The sequence below is a fragment of the Prunus mume genome, linkage group LG3, assembly GCF_029339155.1.
Source record: "Prunus mume cultivar Tortuosa linkage group LG3, ASM2933915v1, whole genome shotgun sequence".
Lineage (NCBI taxonomy): Eukaryota > Viridiplantae > Streptophyta > Magnoliopsida > Rosales > Rosaceae > Prunus > Prunus mume.
In genome coordinates this window covers 10660940-10682668 of record NC_142700.1, presented here as the reverse complement: position 1 = coordinate 10682668, position 21729 = coordinate 10660940, and the positions used below count along the sequence as shown (strand labels likewise).

Here is a 21729-nt window from a genome sequence, read left to right as displayed (position 1 = left end):
TTCCTCTACTGCCATCGTTGATGTTGCCTTTGTTTGCTTCATATTGTTGTGGTCATTGCCATTACCATTGTTGTGGCCATGACCTTTGCCTTTATTTGCATTGCCTTACCTTGCTTTGCCTTTGCTTTACCTTATTTTTAGGGTTTGGTTTTACCTTGCCTTTGCCATGTTCATAAGGTTTCTATGTCCTTTGTTTTGTTCGCATGGTTTCTGTGTTTTTTGCTTTGTCTTTGCCATGTTCAAGGTTTCTGTGTTCTTTGTCGTGTTCATAGGGTTTTTGTGTTCTTTGCTTTGCCTTTGCCATGTTCACAGGGTTTCTGTGTTCTACTATGTGTCTTATTTTTTAGGGTTTGCTCTTATGTTTCTGCTGCGATCTTTACTTTGGTTTGTCAATTGTTTCACTCATTGTTTACGAAAAGACCTTCTCTACAGTTCTTCGATTGGTCAATGTCAAGTATGGTGTTCTATGACTGTCAAGTTGGGCATGCAAAACATCTTTGCCCCAACTTGAGGGGGAGTGTTGGCGAATACTTACTTAGTTAGGATTTTGGTTACTTTCCCATTTATTTAGTCCTATTGTAATTGAGATTTATTTCCTATTGTGTTTAAGGTTAACACATCTTTGTACTTCTTTATAAATACCTCCATATTGGAGAAGAATATATATCTAAAAAATAGAAGCATAATTGAATATTTGCCCTACTTTGCTTGACAAAAATTAGTTGTAGAATATATTCTTGGACGATATGGAGTCAAGTAAACCTTCCATTTGATGATGACTTGTATCCGACAGGATAAAATCCAACCAAACCATCGTAGACTTTGGAACTTTGCATTGAATTTAAAGAGAGTAGAAGAATAAAGGACTAATTTTCTCATTATTATTAATAATTTAATTAGTGCTCTTAATATTAATACGAGTGCCTTCACCATCTAAGAGCTGCCAGCTGACAGTCTTAGCCTAACTAACAGTCTTAGCCTAAGTCTTCTGATAGCCGTTGATTAGGAAGATTATAATTGTGATTATCAGAACATACCTGCTACCAGAATTTTTGTTTATACAAATATGAACAATTCACAAATTTTTGCATGATCTGCAACCAAACAAATGATCTAGAGCGCCTCAGCAGGAGCAAAGTTAGATGGCTACTAAAACAGAGGAAGAAATTGTTGAGAGGTGGCAAAAAAATTTACCATCCCCCCAACTTGATGAATTGAGAAGTTAAAAGCTCTCTTTTTTCAATCAGACGGCCATTATATTTCTTTAATCCCCTTCTAGTTGTTAAATTGTTATGATGTGTATACTATTTGGATAATATAAGACCATCTCCAACTCAAGGGGTGAAATGACTAACTTTGGGTTTTGAGCCCAAAATTCATCTCCAACCCATGTATTTGGGCAGGTGGAATTTGAGTCCAAGCGGAATATTGGCTGAATACCAGTCTAGATATTGCATGGATCGGTAATTTTTGTGGAGCCCAATAGCCAGCTGTGCAGCCCATGTAAAAGGCAAAAAAAAGTGCAGCCCATGTAAAAGGCCAAAAAAAAAAAAAGAGGACCCTGTGCTGCAGACTGATGTCGACCACTTCCCTCCTTTCCATGTGACATCATGGCACATGAAGGAGGCATTGAAATCCAACAGCTCCATTTTGAAAGCTCTTGATCCATTTTTGTTTGTTTAAATACCAACAGCTATTCCAAAGAAGTTGATGTTTCCCATTTTATTTTATTTTTAATTCCAACATCTATATATAATCAATGGACACAATTATTTTTAGGCAATCTCGACGAGAAAAATTCACATCTAACTGCTGAAATTTAAATTCAATGGTCAAATAATTTTTATAATTAATCTAAATTAGATCTAATCTCAAAACTCATCCCAAACTCTATAAATACCCATCTTTTCATTGTACTTGCTTTTATTCTTTAAGTGAAATTATTTTTGGATTTTTTTAGATCAAAATATTCAGAAAATTAAATCATGAATGTTGAAACAAAAATAATGTCAAGAAAAATTAACAATAAAAAAAATAGTGATTAACCATTCTTAAACAATTTAATAAATTGCATACTCAAATTATGAGTCTGCAAGGTTGGAGGAAAAAACAATTTGAGTCCTAAAAATACATGAATAGTTGTATTTTAGTGGGTGAAAATTTGAGTCTAATCTCAACATGGTTGGAGATGGTCCAATAAGCTGAATAAAACAAAGAAGTTGAATTTCATCCCAGCCGAGCTGCAGCTGTGATGTCTTTATATGGACGGTCTGTGTTATGAAACTTTGAAAGTGCGGAGAAAAGTATGACTTCAGAAATCAAGGTTGATGTCAGTCGGGAGGAAACAATTAGACCATCCTCTCCAACTCCTCACCACCTCAGAAGTTCTAACCTTTCTGTTTTTGATCAGCTTACTCCTCAAGTTTATGTCCCACTAGTTCTCTTTTATCCCAGCAATAATAGTGATCACCATTCTCCGGCTTCGGCTGCTGAAAGATCCAAGCTTCTAAAAAGGTCATTATCCGAAACCCTCAGTCACTTCTATCCCTTCGCAGGAACAATTCAATCTAATGATGTTTCAATCTGTTGCAATGACCATGGGGCTACATTTGTTGAAGCCAGAGTCAACTGTCTGATGTCAAAGATATTGGAGAAGCCAGATCTTGGGATACAAAAACAGTTGCATCCAAATGAATTAGAATTCATGGCACAATCAGGCACATGCCATCTTCTACTAGTCCAAGCCAACTTCTTTGAATGTGGTGGGGTGGCAATTGGACTCAACATTTCACATAAGATCATTGATGCTTATACACTCTGCAAATTCATTAATAGCTGGGCTGCAATTGCCCTTGGCTCAGCCAATACTGACCATGTTGTGCCTCCTGTAGAATTTGGTGCTGCAGCATCTCTTTTCCCACCTCTGGATTTCCTCAATTCACCACAACCTTCCATTGACTTTGTCAAGGAAAATTGCATAACAAGGAGATATGTGTTTGATGCCTCCAAGATAGCTGCTCTTAAGTCAAAAGCTGTCAGTGCTGCTGTGCCAAACCCAACTCGTGTTGAAGTAGTGTCAGCGCTCATTTGGAAATGCGTAATGGAAGCATCAAGATCAAACTCAGATTTTGTAAGGCCATCTGTGTGGTGTCAATTTGTGAACATGAGGAAGATATTGCCGCAGGCCCCGGCAGAAAACTTATTGGGAAATCTTCTGGGCTACTCTGTAGCAAAGACAGAGGAGAGGGAAGTAGAACATGATGTTAAAAGCTTGGTTTCTAAATTGAGGAAGGGCTTGGAAGAATTTAAGGTAAAATATGGTAATGGTATTAGTAGAGAGGATGTGTTCCAACGGTGCATTGAGTTATCGAAGCTCGTTGGAAAGGTTGATATAGACACCTATTGTTCCACCAGTTGGTGCAGGTTTCCCTTCTATGAAGCCGATTTTGGATGGGGAAAGCCATCATGGATGAGTATCCCTAGTACTGTAGAAATCAAGAACATGATTTCATTGGTGGATGTAAGTGATGGGATTGGCATAGAAGTGCGCTTGACTTTGAAAGACGAAGATATGGCCATAATCAAAAGCAACCAGGAGATGCTTGCATATGCTTCTCTGAATCCGAGTGTCGTGTAATTAATTAGTACACAAAAATTAATCTGCGTCTTCTGCATCTCAAGTACCATTTCTAAAGTGACGAACTTGTTTAATAAAGGAAATATCGTCATGATCCTTGAAGCTTGCACATGCTTCTCTGTATCTGAGTCAGAGTGCCATCTGTTATTAATTTGTACCAAAAAGTCCTCCTCTTGCTTTTAGAATTCACACCTATGCTATGTTAGAAAATTGATGATCTCTCTTTTCACTTTGAATTGTTGGTCTGATGTTGTTCTTGATGTGGAAACGATGGACAATGTATTGCTTTCAACTAAACAGATTTAATTTTCAATTACTAGCTCATTATTCTATGTATATTATGCATACCTTAGAACTATTTAGCACAGAATATTATTTTTGGACGATATGGGGTCAAGCTAACAATACTAGACTTTGGTACTTCGCATAGAGTTGCTGTTAAAAAAATATGTATACCAGGGAGGGTCTATATATGATTAACCCACATGTGTTTACATGAACCAGGAAGGCATCAGCTGGAGCAAAGTAAGATGGCCACAGAAACCAAGGTACAAATTATCGAGAGGCAAACAATTAAACCATCCTCCGCAACTCCTCCTCACTTAAGAAGTTTTAAGCTCTCTTTTTTCGATCAGACAGCAATTGTAATTTACATCCCAATCCTACTCTACTATCCCAATACTGGCTCTACTAGTAAGGTCAGAACTGGTCACCATGACCATGTCGTGGCCATCAATGAAAGATGTCAGCATCTAATTGAATCATTAAGCAAAACTCTCACTCACTTCTACCCTTTAGCAGGAAGGATTATTGAAGGTAAAGCCATGGTCGAATGCAATGATGCAGGAGCTGAATTTGTCAAAGCACGAATCAACTGTTCCTTATCGGAGATTTTGGAACACCCAGATGCTCAGATGTTGAAAGAATTCCTTCCAATTGAATATGAATCCAAAGAGGCAAGCACAGGCCGGTTGCTTCTTGTACAAATCAACTGTTTTGAGTGTGGTGGAATGGCAATTGGGTTGAGCATTTCACATAGGATTGCTGATGCATCCACACTATCCACTTTCATCAAGTGTTGGGCCACAATAGCCTTTGGGTCCAGAGACAGTGATCAGGTACTACTAGTGCTTCCAAAATTTGGTGCTGCACCTGTGTTTCCACCAATAGATTTCTCTAACTGCACACAACCACCAGCCAGGGAAGTTATAAAAGTAGAAAACTGCATAACAAAGAGGTTTGTGTTTGATGCATCAAAGATCGCTGCTCTCCAATCTGAATCAACCAGTTCAGTCGTGCCCAAACCTACACGTGTAGAAGCGGTTTCAGCACTCATTTGGAAATGTGCAATGGAAGCGTCATCAAGATCAAAGTTGGGGACTCAAAGACGATCTGGGTTCTGTCAAGATGTGAACTTGCGCAAAAGGGTTGTGCCACCCTTGCCAGAAAACTTGGTTGGGAATGTTGTGGGCTCTTTTACATCAACGGCTGAAGAGGGTACCATAGATCTAAAAGACTTGGTTGCTAAATTGAGGGAAGGGATTGAAGAACTGAAAGAAAAGTATGCTAAAAAACTTGTCTTTGATTCAAATGAGGCATGGCAAGGGATCAAAGATAAGCACAGTAAGCTGAAAAATGATGATGAAATGGAGAGTTATAGCTGCACAAGTTGGTGTAGGTTTCCTTTCTATGAAGCCGATTTCGGATGGGGAAAGCCATCATGGGTGAGTGTAATTAGCATTGCAATTAAGAATATAATTGTTTTGATGGATAAAGGAGATTGCAATGGAATTGAAGCTTGGTTGACTATGAGCCAAGAAAGCATGGCCTTATTTGAAAGTAATGTGGAACTGCTCGGATATGCTTCTGTAAATCCAAGTTTGATCACCACTTAATTGTGTCCTTAAATAAATTGAAAAAAAAAAAGGGAAGGAACAACATTGATAGCTTATCTACTGTCTTCAAGCATATGATCTTGTCTATGTACTGTGGAAGTACAATTGGCCAAATACATCCAGTCCCCATTTGAATCATGTTCTATATACTCAATCATTGGCACGATGCTTTCCCACCCTGTTCATCAGTTGAATGACATAGTTTATGAACAAGTTTCCAATTTTTCATTTATAAATAAATTGACACCATTTCTTTCCTTATCATGTACCCAACCATTCTATTTGTCTTCATATTAAAGGTCAAGTTTTGTTGATATATTATTTATTTATACAATTGATATTGAGAAATGGGGAATCGAATCTAGGACCTCAAATACACAGATAAATGCTCTTAACTATTTAAACTACAAACCGATTGCATATGTTTTAATATTTACATTTATATAGAACTTATACTATGGTTAACTCATGATATATAATATGATTTATATAGCTAAAGACAATAGCTTAACGATACTCCCAAGAAACGACTTGATAGTATAGTGGGAAACATTCAAATAACCAATCAACTCCTGCCCATTTGGTTGCCGTAATCTTGGATAATGATTTTAACCTTCCCTCAATACTGGAAGATTTTCAAATTCGAATCTCCCATTCCTATTGATCCAAAAAATTTAAAAAACATCCCACAGTCCCATTTGAAAATCGTTGATACTAGGCTAGGTGTGTGAGTTAAATAAATATGAACGAGTGACATAATTGATATTTCAAAGACCGAGAGTATATTAATTAATAAATAAATAAATACATGTACACTTATAAATTGTTAGTTGGTAACACGACATGACAGTATGTAAGTTCTTGTACCGAGAATCCAATTATCCTTTGGAATTGTGCTTCGGTTAAATTTTATAATTTACAAGGTTTTTTATTTTATTTTTTTATTTACAAACTAATGTCCTCTAGTTAGTTTATACATTTTTAATTTTTGACGCCATTGCTTGCTTCATCATGTCCCAAGTTCCCACCCACTCTATTTGTCTTCGTATTAAAAGTCAAGGTAGTTGCTTAAGGATACAATGCTTATTAATTTTTTCTAAATAGAATGCTTAAGGGATAATCTTTTTTATTCATAAAGCTAATAGGACCTTGTACATATATCATTATTGGAAGCACGATTTAGCCTAAGCTTCACATATTTTATTTATATGATGAATAGTATTCATAACTCCAAAAGATACATACAAATTATAATGCTTCAAATTCAATAGCTCTTAGATGCTGCTGGCCTTAGCCGACTATTCGTCGAATTTTTCTTTTTTTATTTTAATAATTGTCGTTCGTGAGATATGATTTTTTTAAAATTGTTATAGAATTTAGAAAGATGTAATCTCAAACTAAATTTCTTTCTATTTTGTGTTTATCTCAATTCTGTGAAGGGCTTTTTTTACGGACACTTTTTGTTCACTTTGGAAAAGCATTTTGATTCTTTTCAACCTGCATTACATCTGGCCGGCATCTTTTGTTAACTTTTGAAGCTTTTCAACCCAGTTGCTAGATCATATTACATAACATTCACACATCTGTCAGGCCAGATTGTTCTTATGAGCAAGCAACATTCATGCAACCCAATTGTTCAATTGTTCTGTGTGTTGTCAGTCTTGTGAATTGTGATTCACCAAAGAGAAGTTGAAGCGGATCATGGAGTTTGAAATAATCAAGAGAGAAACCATAAAACCATCCTCTCCAACTCCCCATTATCTTAGAAACTTCAAGCTTTCACTTTTGGATCAACTTGGTCCTGTTGCTTATGAACCCCTGGTCCTCTTCTACCCCAAAAATGGCATTGCAACCCCCCAAAAATCCGTCTGGATCATCAAGAAATCACTGTCCGAAACCTTAACTCGCTTCTACCCGCTTGCCGGAAGAATCAAAGGTAACATCTCCATTGATTGCAATGACCATGGGGTTGACTATGTGGAAGCTAGAGTCAATGGCCTTCTGTCTACCTTTCTCTCAAAACCTGATGCTCAGACACTGAGAAAGCTCCTTCCTGTAGACGCAGAGTCCCCTGAAGCAGGCAGGGGACCTCTGCTTCTTGTTCAGGCCAATGTCTTTGATTGTGGTGGATTGGCAATTGGGGTTTGTATGTCACATAAGTTGGCCGATGCAGCCTCATTGAGCACATTCATTCTGGCCTGGTCAGCCACTGCCCTTGGATTTAGTCAAGCTCTACTTCCAGATTTCTCTGCATCGTTCCGATTTCCACCAACTGATCACGCCTCCTCATTCCAGCAGTCTTCAGTGGATGTGAAGAGAGTGAATTGTGTGACAAAGAGGTTTGTTTTTTATGCATCCAAAATTGCAGGTCTTAGGACTAAAGCGGCCAGTGCAATCGTGGATCAGCCTACGCATGCCGAAGCTGTGACAGCCCTCATCTGGAGATGTGCAGTGGCTGCTGCATCAAGATCATCAAGCTCACTGCAGTCTCCTAAGCTATCTGTCTTGTCCCAATCTGTGGACATCCGCAAAAGGGTCGTGCCGCCGTTGTCAGATGACTCAATTGGGAACCTTGTGGGATACTTTGCTGCACATACAGATGAGACTAAGTTGGAGCTGCAAGGCTTGGTTGTAAAACTGAGGAAAGGAATAAAAGAATTGAGCAACAGTTATACCAAAAGACTTCAAAAAGATCAGGCATTGCAGGTGGTTTGTAAGTCTTTCAAAGAGGCAGATGAGTTTATCAAAAGAGATGACATTGTTAACTTTTATGTGGGCACAGATTTGTGTAATTATAAGTTATTGTACGGGGTAAGTTTTGGGTGGGGAAATCCAATCTGGCTTAGTAATGTCCCTGCTGCTTCAAACAATAATGTTGCCTCTTTGGTGAGCACAAGAGAGGATGGTGGCATAGAGGCTTGGGTGACTTTGAGTGAGGAAGACATGGCTGCTTTTGAACAGGATCAGGAACTTCTTGCTTTTGCTTTCATGAATCCTAGTGTCTTAGAAGTAGAACCCATTACAAGGAAGTCTGCTCTGTAAATTTTCACGTGCTGTTGTTTGCTTGTTGAATTATCCAATATTAGAGCTTAGTATTTGGGTCTCTCTGCTGATCTGGGGTTGAATTTTTTGTTCTGTAAGCTTAAGATCAATAATTCGGGATCGAATTTGAGTGGAATTTGACTTTCACCGCACAAGATTTCACCCTAAACTCTTTATAAGCCTTTGATAGGTTTCTCAACTTTCCAATGCGACACATTTCACCTTCAATTTTCCAAGCTTTCGGTTCTTTCTCAACCTGTTCACTTGCGGGGGCATGTTAGACAGAATAAATCTCTACATTCAAATTCCAACTCTTGATATTATCTGATTGTGTTTTTCGGATTCTAGCTAAGATTGTTTAGGCGTGTTTTAAATTGTTGATAACTCTTACGTGTAAATAGGGATTTACCGTACTGTTTGTAATGGCTGGGTATCTATAAGGGCTCCATCATGCTGATGTACAAGCCAAAACATTCTTGTGTGGTTATTAAGTTGTACAGGTACAACACAAAAGAAATCGAATCCTATCCAGGTACAAAAGGAAGTTACCTGAATGACAAGAAATCGGCAACAACAACAAAACCAGAATCTGCCCCGACTCCGGCCGACGGCAACCTGCTCTCATATGTTTTGCGTAATCTGTAGGGAATAATTATTATTATGTAGCGTTTGTATGCTGCCATTCAATTGAATACGTAACCAACGCAGCTTGATTTCAGCAGCAACGTCGACGAATTGAATGTGCGTTTCTCCCGATGGCAGTGGTTGTAATTTTCTTAACTATCTCTGGGAGAATGAAAACTGATCATAATCCGAGTCAATGGGTCGCGATTCATCAATTCAAATACTTGGGTTATACCCAACATTTTCATCAAGAATTGGGCCTGTATTGCGAAGCCTTTTAATGCCAACTATTTTTTGAAAAGCTTCATTAGTTTCTTTTGGTTCGTTTCTTAATTACAAACGGCTGATTTTGGGTATGAATTTTGTAACATGATTGAGCAGGGCCGGTTGACGAAGCAAGCTTGAATCAGCAGCAGAACCAAACCCGCCCGTGCTCACCCGTCCTTGAAGGAAGGGGTCACTTTCGAATTTAGTCATGACTTCCTCCGACAGGGTAACGTACGCCTCTATTCCACCAGCCTCTTTGGTGTCCAGGAAAAGTATTAGGTCATTTATGGGCAGTGGTGGTAAGCCCACCCATGTAGGTCTTCCCCAACCAAAATCAATATCATAGACAGGAAATTGGCACAAACTAGTGTAGGAAGAAGTAACCACCTCCCCTGTGCTAGAACTTTGAGCAAACCGGTCCATGACCCTCAAGTGCTCACCACCGTGTTCTAGTGTTTTCACGTCCTTGTCAACCTTGCTTAGTGCTTCTCGTACCCGCGCCTTACCATGCCATAACAAGTGTTAAAAAATAATGCACACTTGTACTAGAATAATATAGAAAAATCTAGAAAAATTGAGAAAAGATGACAAGTCAAATTTGAGCTCTACACTAAAAACATCCAATTAATTACATAATGTATTGTAAATAGAAAATTCTAGACTTATATTATAACTAATGGCTGGAAAACACTTTGGAAGTCGGTTACTATGCAATAACCGACTTCACTAGATATTTACCATCCTTTGAGTCGGTTTAGCTACTCTATATATAGCTATAGCAGCCCAATTATGTATTCAAGTTAAGAAAGCTGAAAAACTACCAGCTGTCTAAACCCCCATCAGCCACCTCTTGTATCCAACTATCTCTAAAGCTCTTGTACCCTTCTTATTCCAATCAATAAAATAAAATTATCTTGTTACTTTTTCAAAAGCTTTCTATTCATCATCAAGCTATTATCCTAAGCCTCTCTTCTCCCTAGAACTAACAACAAGATTCTTGATCCTCATCATCCCCACTAGAACGTTTACGTGATAAGGGAGCAGTCAAGGAAATACGACAAATATTTCCAAAAGAGTATAGAGGCAACGGTGGTTCAATCCGTGGACGTAAGTTCACAGTATAGATCACTCTGTGCATCTTATTATCATCATCATGATCAGCCCTGGTAGCTCCCACAATTCGCCTCCACACGAAAGCTAACAAGGTCTCAACACGTGATGGGTGTTTCTCATTCTTTTGCAAGTCTGTATATTTTGCTCTGAGGTCCTCTATCGTAGAGGCATCGAAAACAAACCTCTTTGTTACTTTATTCTTTGTGATACCGGTCTCCTTCGGTGGGAAGAGTGTGGCCGAAACAAATTGGGGACGCCCTATTTTGGCTTCGTCGGTCTCTCCACGGGCAATAGCAGCCCAAGTTTTGGTGAACACGAGCATGGACAGTCCATCTGCAAGCTTGTGAGAAATGCATAGACCAATGGCAAAGCCTCCACAATCAAACATATTGAGCTGGAGACCGAGGGAAAATTCATTTGCAATATGCTCGTCCAGTGAAAATGGGATAAATTTATTGAGTTCATCAGGGACCAGATTGTTGAGAACATCATGAAGTCGGTAGTTGGTTACTTGAGCTTCAAGGTAGGGGATGCCCTCATCGTTGCATTCTACAAAATGGTTGTGGATTTTTACCCGCCCGGCTAGTGGGTAGAAAAGCGTTAAGACCTCGGCTAAGGACTTCTTAAGGTGTTTTGATGTTTCAGTAATGACCGGTTGGGTCTCTCTGTTGAATTCATAGAAAAGAACAGACGTATATAATGGGGGAGATATTCGATCAAGAAAAGACAATTTGTAATGGCGAAGATGGTTTGGGGTTGGAGAAGAGGGTTTGATGATCTGCTTGGAGATAACTTCAACTCGAACATTCATTTTCTCTAAATATTTGTTGATAGTTTGGTTCTCTCACTTCTGTGTGGTGGTGGGTATATATATAATAAATATATAGTAAATTGAGCTTAGACCCATAAAATTCATTTTAAATCACCTACAACCCTTTCTTTTAGTTTTCTATTTAAAATACCCAATTTCTTCAATACAAATTTATAAATAAACCCAATCCTAGACATGTATTTATAAAAAAAACCCAAGTACTATTTAAACATAGAAACACACCCAAAATCAACCCCAAAGTCAACTTTTTGGGTGTGTTTATAAATGAGTTTTGAGTGTGTGTAATGATGTGTTTTGGGTGTGTTTATATGTTTAAATAGTGCTTGGATTTTTTATAATTTCAACCCCCATTTTGGGTGTTTTAGTGAAACTCCCTTTTTTCAAATAATACCCGATGACTAGGATTCAACTAAACAAGTTACCTAATATAACTTAAAATCTGATTTATTGTATTTTTCGGATTCCAAAACTACCCCTATTTATAAGTTAATGTGTTATGGGGGGTGTAACTAATGATACCCGTTGAATTTGGAAAGATCTCCAAATAATTATAATGGATGTAGGAACTAACTTAGAAACTTATTTGAAATTAAATATTAAATTCCACATTAAAGTATTAGTAATCTATTTTATGACTAGTAATCTATTTTTGAATTAATGGTGTTTTCCTTTTATGAATTACGACTAGTAATCTATTTAAAGTATTAGTAATTTAAATTCAATATTAAATTTAGGAATTAATGTTGTTTTCTTTTTATGAATTATATGACCAATATTCTTTTTTATTATAGTTTTATGAATAATAGTGTACATTCTAATTACGTTGAAAAATAATTCGATAATCTATTCATTTTTTTTGTTTTTAAAACATTTTTTTTAATGAACCTATTTTTTCTCCAAATATTGTACCTATTTTTTTTTCTTAATTTCTTGTTTTATGAAAAATAATTTGATCATCTTTTTATTGTTTGTTTTATGAAAACAATTTTTTTTAAAAAAAATTTACCTAGTTTTTTCTTTCAAAATAATGTACCTAGTTTTAATTTACCTAGTTTTTTCTCTCAAAATAATTTACCTAGTTTTTTCTCTCAAAATAATGTACCTATTTTTAATTTATAAAAATGTGCATAAATTTCATTATACAACGTGCCTATTTTTCTATAAATTATTATGTACCTATTTTTAATTTATGAAAAATGTACGAAGATTTCAATTACAAAGTAACTGACCTATTTTTGTTAATTTTTTTGGTAAATAATATACCTATATTTTTATAAGTATATATTTATGTTTATATTTTTCATATGTACATTATTGGATATGTAATTTACATATATATATATATATATTGCAATTTTAAGGGGCCATATGTTAGAGGGAATGGCAACCAAAAGAAATGGAGTGATTGATATGCTATTAATAGGGAGTTTTATAACAATTATGGCCGTTAATGAAATGCATAGAATAAATTATAAATAAAATATGAAATCTGATGGTAAGGATGTTAAAACATAGGAATACTACGACCTCTTATATCCTACTTGTCATTTAAGTTTGAAATTGGGTTTTACACATAGATTTATAGAATGATGGGTATATATCTAGGAAATAGAAATTGTAGGGACCTATATTGGACAAGCCCTATAATATATTCACACAAACAATAAGCTAATAGATAAGTGTTTAGACAGTTCAAATTATTGGGCAGTAATTAAGAATTAAATATCTACACATATGTTGCGTGAGGATTTTAAATAATCCTTATATACACATTGTGATTCAAATTTTCTCATCATTGTACATAAGATAAATTTAGCCCACATGGGACATACTCAATCGATATATGTACGCACAATGGGGTTGCATGCCTAATAATAGAATACAACTTTGAAAATTTTAAATAGAGCCAATGCATTGCGTGGGGATAATTTCATCAATAAACTTCACTTTTTGCCAATTTTAAAATTTTATTTATAAAAAAAGTGCGCACAATGGGGTTGCATGCCTAATAATAGAATACAACTTTGAGAATTTTAAATAGAGCCCATGCGTTGCGTGGGGATAATTTCCTTAATAAACTTCACTTTTTGCCAATTTTAAAATTTTATTTATAAAAATATATATATTATGTGCTAGTTGTAGTACTTTTGTATGTTTTCATTGAACCTGACCTTGAAAGATGTAATTTTTAATTAACTAATGAATTCCAAAAAACTAATGGATCGTGACAGGATCCATCTTAGATTCCTCTGGAACTCAAGACAAATTCTGTGGAAATTCCGACATCACACCAATGTCGGGGTCCACTTACTAATAAAACTATAGCCTATTTTCCCAAATAAGGAAAAGGGGCACGAGACTTTCTGCTGAAAATTCGGCAGAGTCTCCTGAAAAACAGACATTTCCTAAATCCATCAACCTGTTAAAAACAAAGTTTAATATCCCAACAGGTAGCATGCTTCAGAAAACGATTAAATAGTTTACAACAAAGGCCTCCCAGCCTCACAAATCAAACCCTAGTATGGGCGATAATAAATCTAAGAATTTAGTTTACAAATGAAAAGGAAGTTCAACAGAGAGAAAAGAATTAAAAAAAGTCCTACGAAAGCTCGGGATTGGGAAGCTCAACCTGGCTCACTGCTGCTCAGCTCAATCAACTACTGGCTAGGGGGTGCAAAACAAAAAAGTGTGAGTGGACAAAAACAAAGTTTAGTTCAGTTGAAATCAACATAATATAACCCCACCGTTTAGAAAAATGATGCCGAAAATCATATGCATTCAAAACCGTCATAACCATATATATATAGATATATAGTTTGGTCAAAACCATAACTAAATCCGAAAACCCATAATTAAACTTTATAAATCAACCCATCCAAACTTTTCCTTACAATCCCAAACTAAACTCTCGAAACGCGTGCCCACCGGCACGACAAGGAAGTATCCTTCGAGAAACAAGAACGAAAAGAATGTGAAGTTTAGGGAATCGCGATCACCGTGCGATTGGGAAGCGAATTCCAATCAGAACCAGATTCTTAGGATGTTCCTTTGGACGTGAGCGCACCGGGAACTTGGGATTTAAGTATTTCCTTTCGAGAATTTCCGCTTTTGGAAGTACGTGATGCTAATCAAGGATCTGTATCTTGGAATAGGTACTTGGTTGATCACTCGCAGGGCGGGACCCTCACGGGGCCGGGCAGCTTGGGATTACTTGTGAGTGGACTTTGTTTTAAGCATATGCATGGTTTTTAATTATGAAAGTTTTGTGCATAAACTTTAAATGATGGTGACTTTGATTTAATAAGCCTTTGGTTGATGATTTGAATATGTTTATGTGTCTTGGTTATATATTTTGAGTATGAACATATATATTTGAGTATGATGATTATGTTGATAAGGATTTTGGGTTGGCTATCTATATTGTCTATATATAGAGTATGAGAGGTTGTTGTGGTGAGATTGTGGAAAGATAGGAGTTTGATGGATGGTTGTGAGATGTATGAGTATGGTAGGTGAGTACCATTCCCTAGTTACTAGGCTTCCCACACACGTCGTTGGCAGTGCCGGTGGGGTGGGAAGGCCATGAGATTACGGGTCTCACACATGGCGTTGGCAGTGCGGTGTGTGAGACACTTTCCATACGTGTCGTTGGCTCTTATGGGAGAGTATGTATATTGCTTGAGTATCATCACACACGCTGCTGGCAGGCCGGTGGGGTGATGATACTGCTCGCGCGTAGGACTTGATATGAGATTTGTGAGCTACACGTGTCGTGGCGTGCGCAGTGAGCTATGCGGAGTTCCGCCCCGGTTGGACTACTCATCCCTGGACGCGGTTCCGTTCGAAAATCCTCCAGACCAGCCAACAATCCCCCGGTTGGATTGTCTCCCCGGTACATTAGTTTGGAGTGGAGTATATATATACTATACTAGAGTCCTAGCTATACATATATTTATATATGGGTATTTACGGGTTGTTGAGAGTTGCATATATTTTGGGAAATGAGTTGTGAGCTTGAGATGTGGAGATGTTTTGGACTTTGGGATTTTTGTACTTGAGTTTTGGTTTCTGAATTGTGAAACTGCATGCTAGAGCATTATTTTTACATGGTGGGGTTACTATGTTGTTTTAAAGTGAAACTTTATTTCTGTCCACTCACATCTTTCTGTTTTGCGCCCCCGCATGAGTTGCTCCTGAAGGCATTCGAGCAAGTCACGAGCTCCGAACTTGTCGTCTGTTAATAGGGTCTGTATAAATTCTTTCTACTCCCCTGTTTGTTGTAAACAAATTCTGTAGATGCTCTGTTATTGCCCATGTTAGGCTACTACTTGAGGCCGGAGGCCATTTTGTGTTGGATTGTAGTATGTTAAAAGCATCTTGGCAGTTGGGTTGTGTATTGATGTAAATTTTTGCAGGTTGTTTATTGTTGGTTTGGGCATTTTACGGGGAGACTCTGCCAAAATTTTGGTAGGATGTCTTGGGAGTTAGTAAGTGGGCGGCATCGATGATGTCGGCACTAAGACAGGGTCCGCCTTTGCTGGGGAAATTCAAGGGTCCTGCACTTGGTATCGAGCATTAGGTTCATTTTCCTTCGACACTTGCACTTTTGCTGCATTGTTGATCTAATGATTCGATGGTTTCTTTGTGTAGAACCATGGCAACACGCTGACCGAGAACACGAGGTCGTGGTCAAAGATGGGGCCCAAATCCTCCACCACCATCTCCGTCACCACCTCCTTCACCTCCGGCCCATCTCCTCCACCATCTCCACTGCCGAGAGAATGCCCTGACTTACGCCATGTGCCGAGTCAATTCACCCGCACCATGACTCACGCTGCGGGGGAGGCGAAGTACAGAAAGTTCGGAAATTAAAAGGGTGAAAGAGCTCGGAGCCAAAGAGTTCATGGGTGGCCCAGATCCGGCAGAGGCTGAGTCTTGCCGATTACTGATGTGGAGCGGATTTTTGAGGTACTGGAGTGTCCTGATGAAGATAGGGTCCGTTTAGCTACCTTTTGTTAAAAGGGAATGCCTATCATTGGTGGAAAGCTGCAAAGAGGGGCTATGGGAATCCAGCTGCAATTACCTGGGAGGAATTCCAAAGGATCTTTTCTGATCAGTTCTATCCACCTTCCTATCGCTATGCCAAAAAGACAGAGTTTTTGTATCTGAAGCAAGGATCAATGTCGGTGGCTGAATATGAGCACAAGTTTAATGAATGCCGAGGTTTGCACCGAATTAGTGGCTACCAAGAGGACCGGTGCAGACGCGTTTGAAGGCGGTCTATGGTGGGAGATTCACCAGTGGTTACTGCTAGCACGTATCCCAACATGAGAGCTTTAGCTCAAGCCGGCGCAGTATCTAGGACATGTGCCTTGGGTGCAGGAAGACGGGAGAGATGCGCAGGATTGGGTGGCCCAAGTCGTGGTCCATCCAAGAGAGGAGGATCTAGTTCGGCTCGCTAGTGGCGGATGGTCGTGGACGAGGATCCAGGGGTAGTGGAGATCCGGTACTGGCCCAGATGGACTCGGAGCTGAGGCAAAGAAGCTGCATCTAGCACACTAGACTCCTCCAGCAGCGGGTTGACATGTTACGATGGGGCATGTGGGGCATTTTGCAAAGGATTGCCCCACTCCATTCAAGGTAAACCAAGCAGCGGCGCCAAGATGCTATTTTGTGGACAGCAGGGCATACCAAGAGGTTTTGCCCACCGATTTACGTGATGTACCAGGCAGGATCGAGCCCAGAAGGCGGTATCATGGGTCGAAGATCGAGTCGAGTGGTGCTACTTCCTCCAGCGGGATCTTCCAAGAGTGGCACCGCCATCTTCTCGGGAAGAAGTGGCAGAAATTCAAGGGGTCACCTGGGCGTTCTACCACTCAGTGCTAGGGTGTTCTCTATGACCCAGCCAGGAGGCACAGTGCCACTCCGACGTGATTACCGGTATGATCCCTATTTTCGGCTATCTTGCTCGTGGTTTTAATTGACAGGGCCACACATTCTTAGCACACAATTTCGCTGCACTATATCGGTGCAGGAGGCCGACACCCATGACAGAAGTTTTAGTATTTCTCTACCCACGGGAAGTCATGTTTGCAGACCGGGTATTCAGAGAATGCTATGTTCAAGTAGAAGATGCATGGTTGGAAGCCAATTTGATCCCTTTAGAATTGGTGGATTTGGATATCATCCGGGGATGGATTGGCTAGAGAAGCATCATGCGTCCGTGGATTGCTACAGGAAGGAAGTGACATTCCGGAGTCCAGACCCAAAGCGATTTTTCGGGGGGAACGTAGAATTCTCCCTACTTGCCTTATCTCTGCTATTACGCTAAGAGATTACTCGAGAAAGGATGTGAAGGATTTCTAGCTCATATCATCGACACCCGAGAGATCACCTTGAATCTGGAAGATATTCCCGTGGTTAATGAGTTTCCTGATGTCTTTCCAGGATGATCTTAGGGTTACCTCCTGAAAGGGAAATTGAGTTCACTATTGAACTTCTTCCAGGCACCAATCCTATCTATCTAACTCCTTATAGGATGGCACCAGCTGAACTCCGGGAGTTGAAGATTCAGTGCAGGAATTAGTGGATATGGGTTTCATCCGACCTAGTGTTTCCCATGGGGTGCACCGGTGTTGTTTGTGAGGAAGAAGGATGGGACCATGAGGTTATGTATTGATTACCGGCAGGTTGAATAAGGTGACAGTACGTAACCGGTATCCTTTGCCGCGGATTGATGATTTGTTTGATCAGTTGAAGGATGCCAAGTATTTCTCTAAGATTGATCTGAGGTCGAGGATACCATCGATTGAGGATCGAGAAGAGGATGTCCCCAAGACCGCATTGAACGCAATATGGACATTATGAATTTCTGGTGATGCCGTTCGGGTTGTGAATGCTCCAGGCATTTATGGATCTCATGAACAGAGTGTTTCGACCTTATTTGGATCACTTTGTGATTGTGTTCATAGATGATATCTTGGTTTATTCTAAGACTTTGGAAGGGCATAAGAAGCACCTGAGGTTGGTATTGAGGACTTTAAGAAGGAAGCAACTCTATGCCAAATTTAGCAAGTGTCAGTTTTGGCTGGATAGAGTGGTGTTCCTTGGACATGTAATCTCAACGGAAGGGATTTATGTGGACCCACAGAAGATTGAGGCTATTGTGAATTGGGTACAACCCACAAGTGTAACGGAAGTACGAAGTTTTCTGGGGTTAGCAGGTTACTATCGTCGATTTGTGGAAGGGTTTTCTTCGATAGCGACACCCCTCTCGCGGTTGACAAGGAAGGATGTTGCATTTGAGTGGACGGAAGAGTGCGAACAGTTTTCAGGAGTTGAAGAAGCTGCTGACCACCGCACTGCTTTGGCTCTTCCCGATAACTCTGGGGCTTCAGGATCTACAGTGATGCATCTTTACTGGGATTGGGATGTGTTTGATGCAACATGACCGGTGATTGCTTATGCCTCGAGGCAACTCCAAAGCATGAGCGAAATTATCCAGTCCATGACTTGGAACTTGCCGCAGTGAGTGTTTGCTCTGGAAGATTTGGCGACATTACTTGTATGGTAAGACCAGAAAATTTTCACTGATCATAAGAGCCTCAAGTATTTCTTTACTCAGAAGGAACTGAATATGAGACAACGGCGTTGGTTGGAATTGATCAAGGATTATGATTGTACGATTGAGTACCACCCAGGCCGAGCGAATGTGGTTGCAGATGCATTGAGTAGGAAGGCTCCTGCGAACTTGGCACATATTAAGGCGGCCTATCTTCCGTTGTTGGTGGAACTCGGAAAGATGGAGTAGAAATGGAGATGACTCAACAAGGTGGAATCCTTGCTAGCTTGCATGTGAGACCCATTATGGTGGAACGGGTAATTGCAGGCCAGTTGGAAGATCCTATACTCTGTAGGATAAGGGGAGAAGTAGAGAATGGAACGCGGAAGGATTATGCTATAAGGGGAGACGGAGCCTTGGTAAAAGGAGCTTGTCTATGTGTACCTGGTAAGAATGTTGAGTTGAAAAGAGAAATCATGGAGGAAGCTCATTGTTCTACTTATACCATGCATCCGGGTAGTACGAAGATGTACCGACGCCTACGGGCATATTATTCATGGCCGCATATGAAGGGAGACATTGCTAAATATGTGAGCAGGATATGTTTGATATGTCAACAAGTGAAGGCAGAGCTGTGGAAGCCATCGGGACTCATGCAACCACTTCAGATTCCTGAATGGAAGTGGGAGCGTATTACCATGGATTTTGTTTTTAAGCTTCCACGTACTTCAAAGGGTCATGATGGAATTTGGGTGATAGTGGATAGACTTACCAAGTCTGCTCATTTCCTACCCATTAAGGAGACCTATCCTTTGACAAGGTTGGCAAAACTTTTTGTGGACGAGATTGTCGATTGCATGGAGCACTGTCCATCGTATCGGACGAGGATCCTAGATTCACTTCGATTTTGGAGGTGTTTGCAAGAAGCTATGGGTACTAGATTGCAATTCGATCTGCTTTCACCCACAAACCGATGGACAATCGGAAAGGACTATCCAGACTCAAGGACATGTTGAGGCCTCAGTGTTACTGATTTAAAGATGCATGGGATGTTCACTTGCCTTGGTGGAGTTCGCTTATAATATGGCTATCATTCGAGTATTGGGATGGCTCCATGAGGCGCTGTATACGGGAGGCAGCAGGACTCCTATTTGTTGGAATGAAGTGGGTGACAAGAAACTGGAAAAAGTGGATAGTATCCGAGTAACAAATGAGAAGGTGAAGATTATAAAGAGAAGTTGAAAACTGCACAAGACCGATGTAAAGAGTTATCAGATATAACGGTCCAAAGATCTTGAGTTTAGGGGATTGGGTGTTCCTGGGTTATCTCCTTGGAAGGGTGTGATGAGATTTGGGAAACGTAAAGTTAAGCCCTCGTTACATTGGACCCTTATGAGATCACTGAGGCGAGGACTCATGGCTTACAGACTAGCCTTACCTCCAGAACTGCATCTCAAGTTCATGATGTATTCCATGTATCTATGCTCGGAAATACATGCCAGATCCTTCCCATGTATTAGAATACCAACTTGTGGAATTGGAAGAAGATTTGACGTATGAGGAACAACCAGATACAGATCTTGGATAGGAAAGAATGTATTATGCGTTCTAGATCCATCCCGTGTAGAAAGTTTTGTGGAGAAGCCAAACTGTTGAAGAAGCTACTTGGGAACTCAAGAGTGATATGGGCCAAGTATCCTTATCTCTTCCATTGATGTATGTGAATTTCGGGGACTGAAATTTCTCTAAGGAGGGTAGAATGTAACACCCGACTTTACCCCGCTTATTTTCCTATTTAATTTAATTAAGGGAAAATATTAAATTATTTCTGGTTAAGGGTACTTGGTCACTTTCGCATCCGGAAGATTTTGGGACCGTGAGTAGTGTGGTTAAGTAGGTGGTACCGAGACGAAACTGTAGACAAAGTGAGGCTGAATCGGAGATTTAACGGGTTTTAGCGATCAAAACTTGTTGGTGTGAGTAATCCGTAATTATTTCGAAGTAAGTTGGGGTAAAAATCAGAATTTTACTATTTTTACCCTCACTTTCTCTCTCTCCCTCCCGCAGACACCCTCTCTCTCTCTCCGTTTCTCTCTCCCGACCCTCTCTTTCTCTCTCTTCTTCTTCCAGCCTGTAACGAGAGAGCCAGACCGGCCTGCCTGACTCCCTCGAAGCCCGATCACAACCCATCGGTTATCCCGACCGAAAACGCGAACCGGTGTTATCGGTATTGGTTCAAGTCGGAATTTTCACGGCGTTGCGCCGTCGTCTCCGCCGTCCCAATCCCGGTGAACCGGTGAGGTTTCTTCTCCTTTTTACGTGTTCTAGCTGATTTTGGGTTAGGATTAGATCGAATTTGAAGTTTGGAACCGAATTGGATATCTAGGTTTTGGCCGGATTTCAATTTGAAATTCCGCCACTTGCCGTCCCAATTGGATGTTGCCGTAGTTGAAAAAGTTGCTCCATTCTTCGAGTAGTATCTAAGATTGGAAGGGTGAGCGTTGGTTTGGAGATTTTCCGTGGAAATCTCTCTACACACTACAGCCTTGCCGGGCGCGTGTGGCGCGGCGGGCAAGGTGGGTGAAGTTGTTTTTCGTCCCTGTTGAGATCCTTAGGCTGTCACGAGTGCGTAGGATTTCGCGGATCTCAATTTGGATATCGCTTTGACTATCGAACGGATTTCATATTGTGCGCTATCCGGTTCGATAAGTTCGACCGCTTGGATCGCTTCCAAATTGAAGTATGTTGATTTAGGTAC

The 21729-nt window shown here is 39.8% G+C and overlaps 2 protein-coding genes and 2 pseudogenes across 2 annotated transcripts; 3 read left to right on the top strand and 1 right to left on the bottom strand.

Moving 5' to 3' along the window:
- The first annotated feature begins 2175 nt into the window (after positions 1 to 2175).
- LOC103325765 (akuammiline synthase 1 pseudogene) lies at positions 2176 to 3956 on the top strand (annotated as a pseudogene).
- Positions 3957 to 4097: 141 nt separating this feature from the next.
- Positions 4098 to 5704, top strand: LOC103325764 (cocaine synthase-like). The gene has a single exon (XM_008227948.2). It carries the CDS (start codon positions 4123 to 4125, stop codon positions 5530 to 5532), a length of 1410 nt encoding a protein of 469 aa, XP_008226170.2. The 5' UTR covers positions 4098 to 4122; the 3' UTR covers positions 5533 to 5704.
- Positions 5705 to 7083: 1379 nt separating this feature from the next.
- LOC148918717 (epi-neemfruitin B 7-O-acetyltransferse L7AT-like) lies at positions 7084 to 8637 on the top strand. Its single transcript, XM_089047762.1, has one exon. It carries the CDS (start codon positions 7234 to 7236, stop codon positions 8572 to 8574), a length of 1341 nt encoding a protein of 446 aa, XP_088903888.1. The 5' UTR covers positions 7084 to 7233; the 3' UTR covers positions 8575 to 8637.
- An 868-nt stretch (positions 8638 to 9505) lies between these two features.
- On the bottom strand, positions 9506 to 11394 carry LOC103325763 (stemmadenine O-acetyltransferase-like; annotated as a pseudogene).
- Between the last annotated feature and the right edge of the window lie 10335 nt (positions 11395 to 21729).

Bases quoted from the DNA above. Each gene is read 5' to 3' on its own strand.
- LOC103325764 (XM_008227948.2), top strand. From the start codon at position 4,123: ATGTGTTTACATGAACCAGGAAGGCATCAGCTGGAGCAAAGTAAGATG.
- LOC148918717 (XM_089047762.1), top strand. From the start codon at position 7,234: ATGGAGTTTGAAATAATCAAGAGAGAAACCATAAAACCATCCTCTCCA.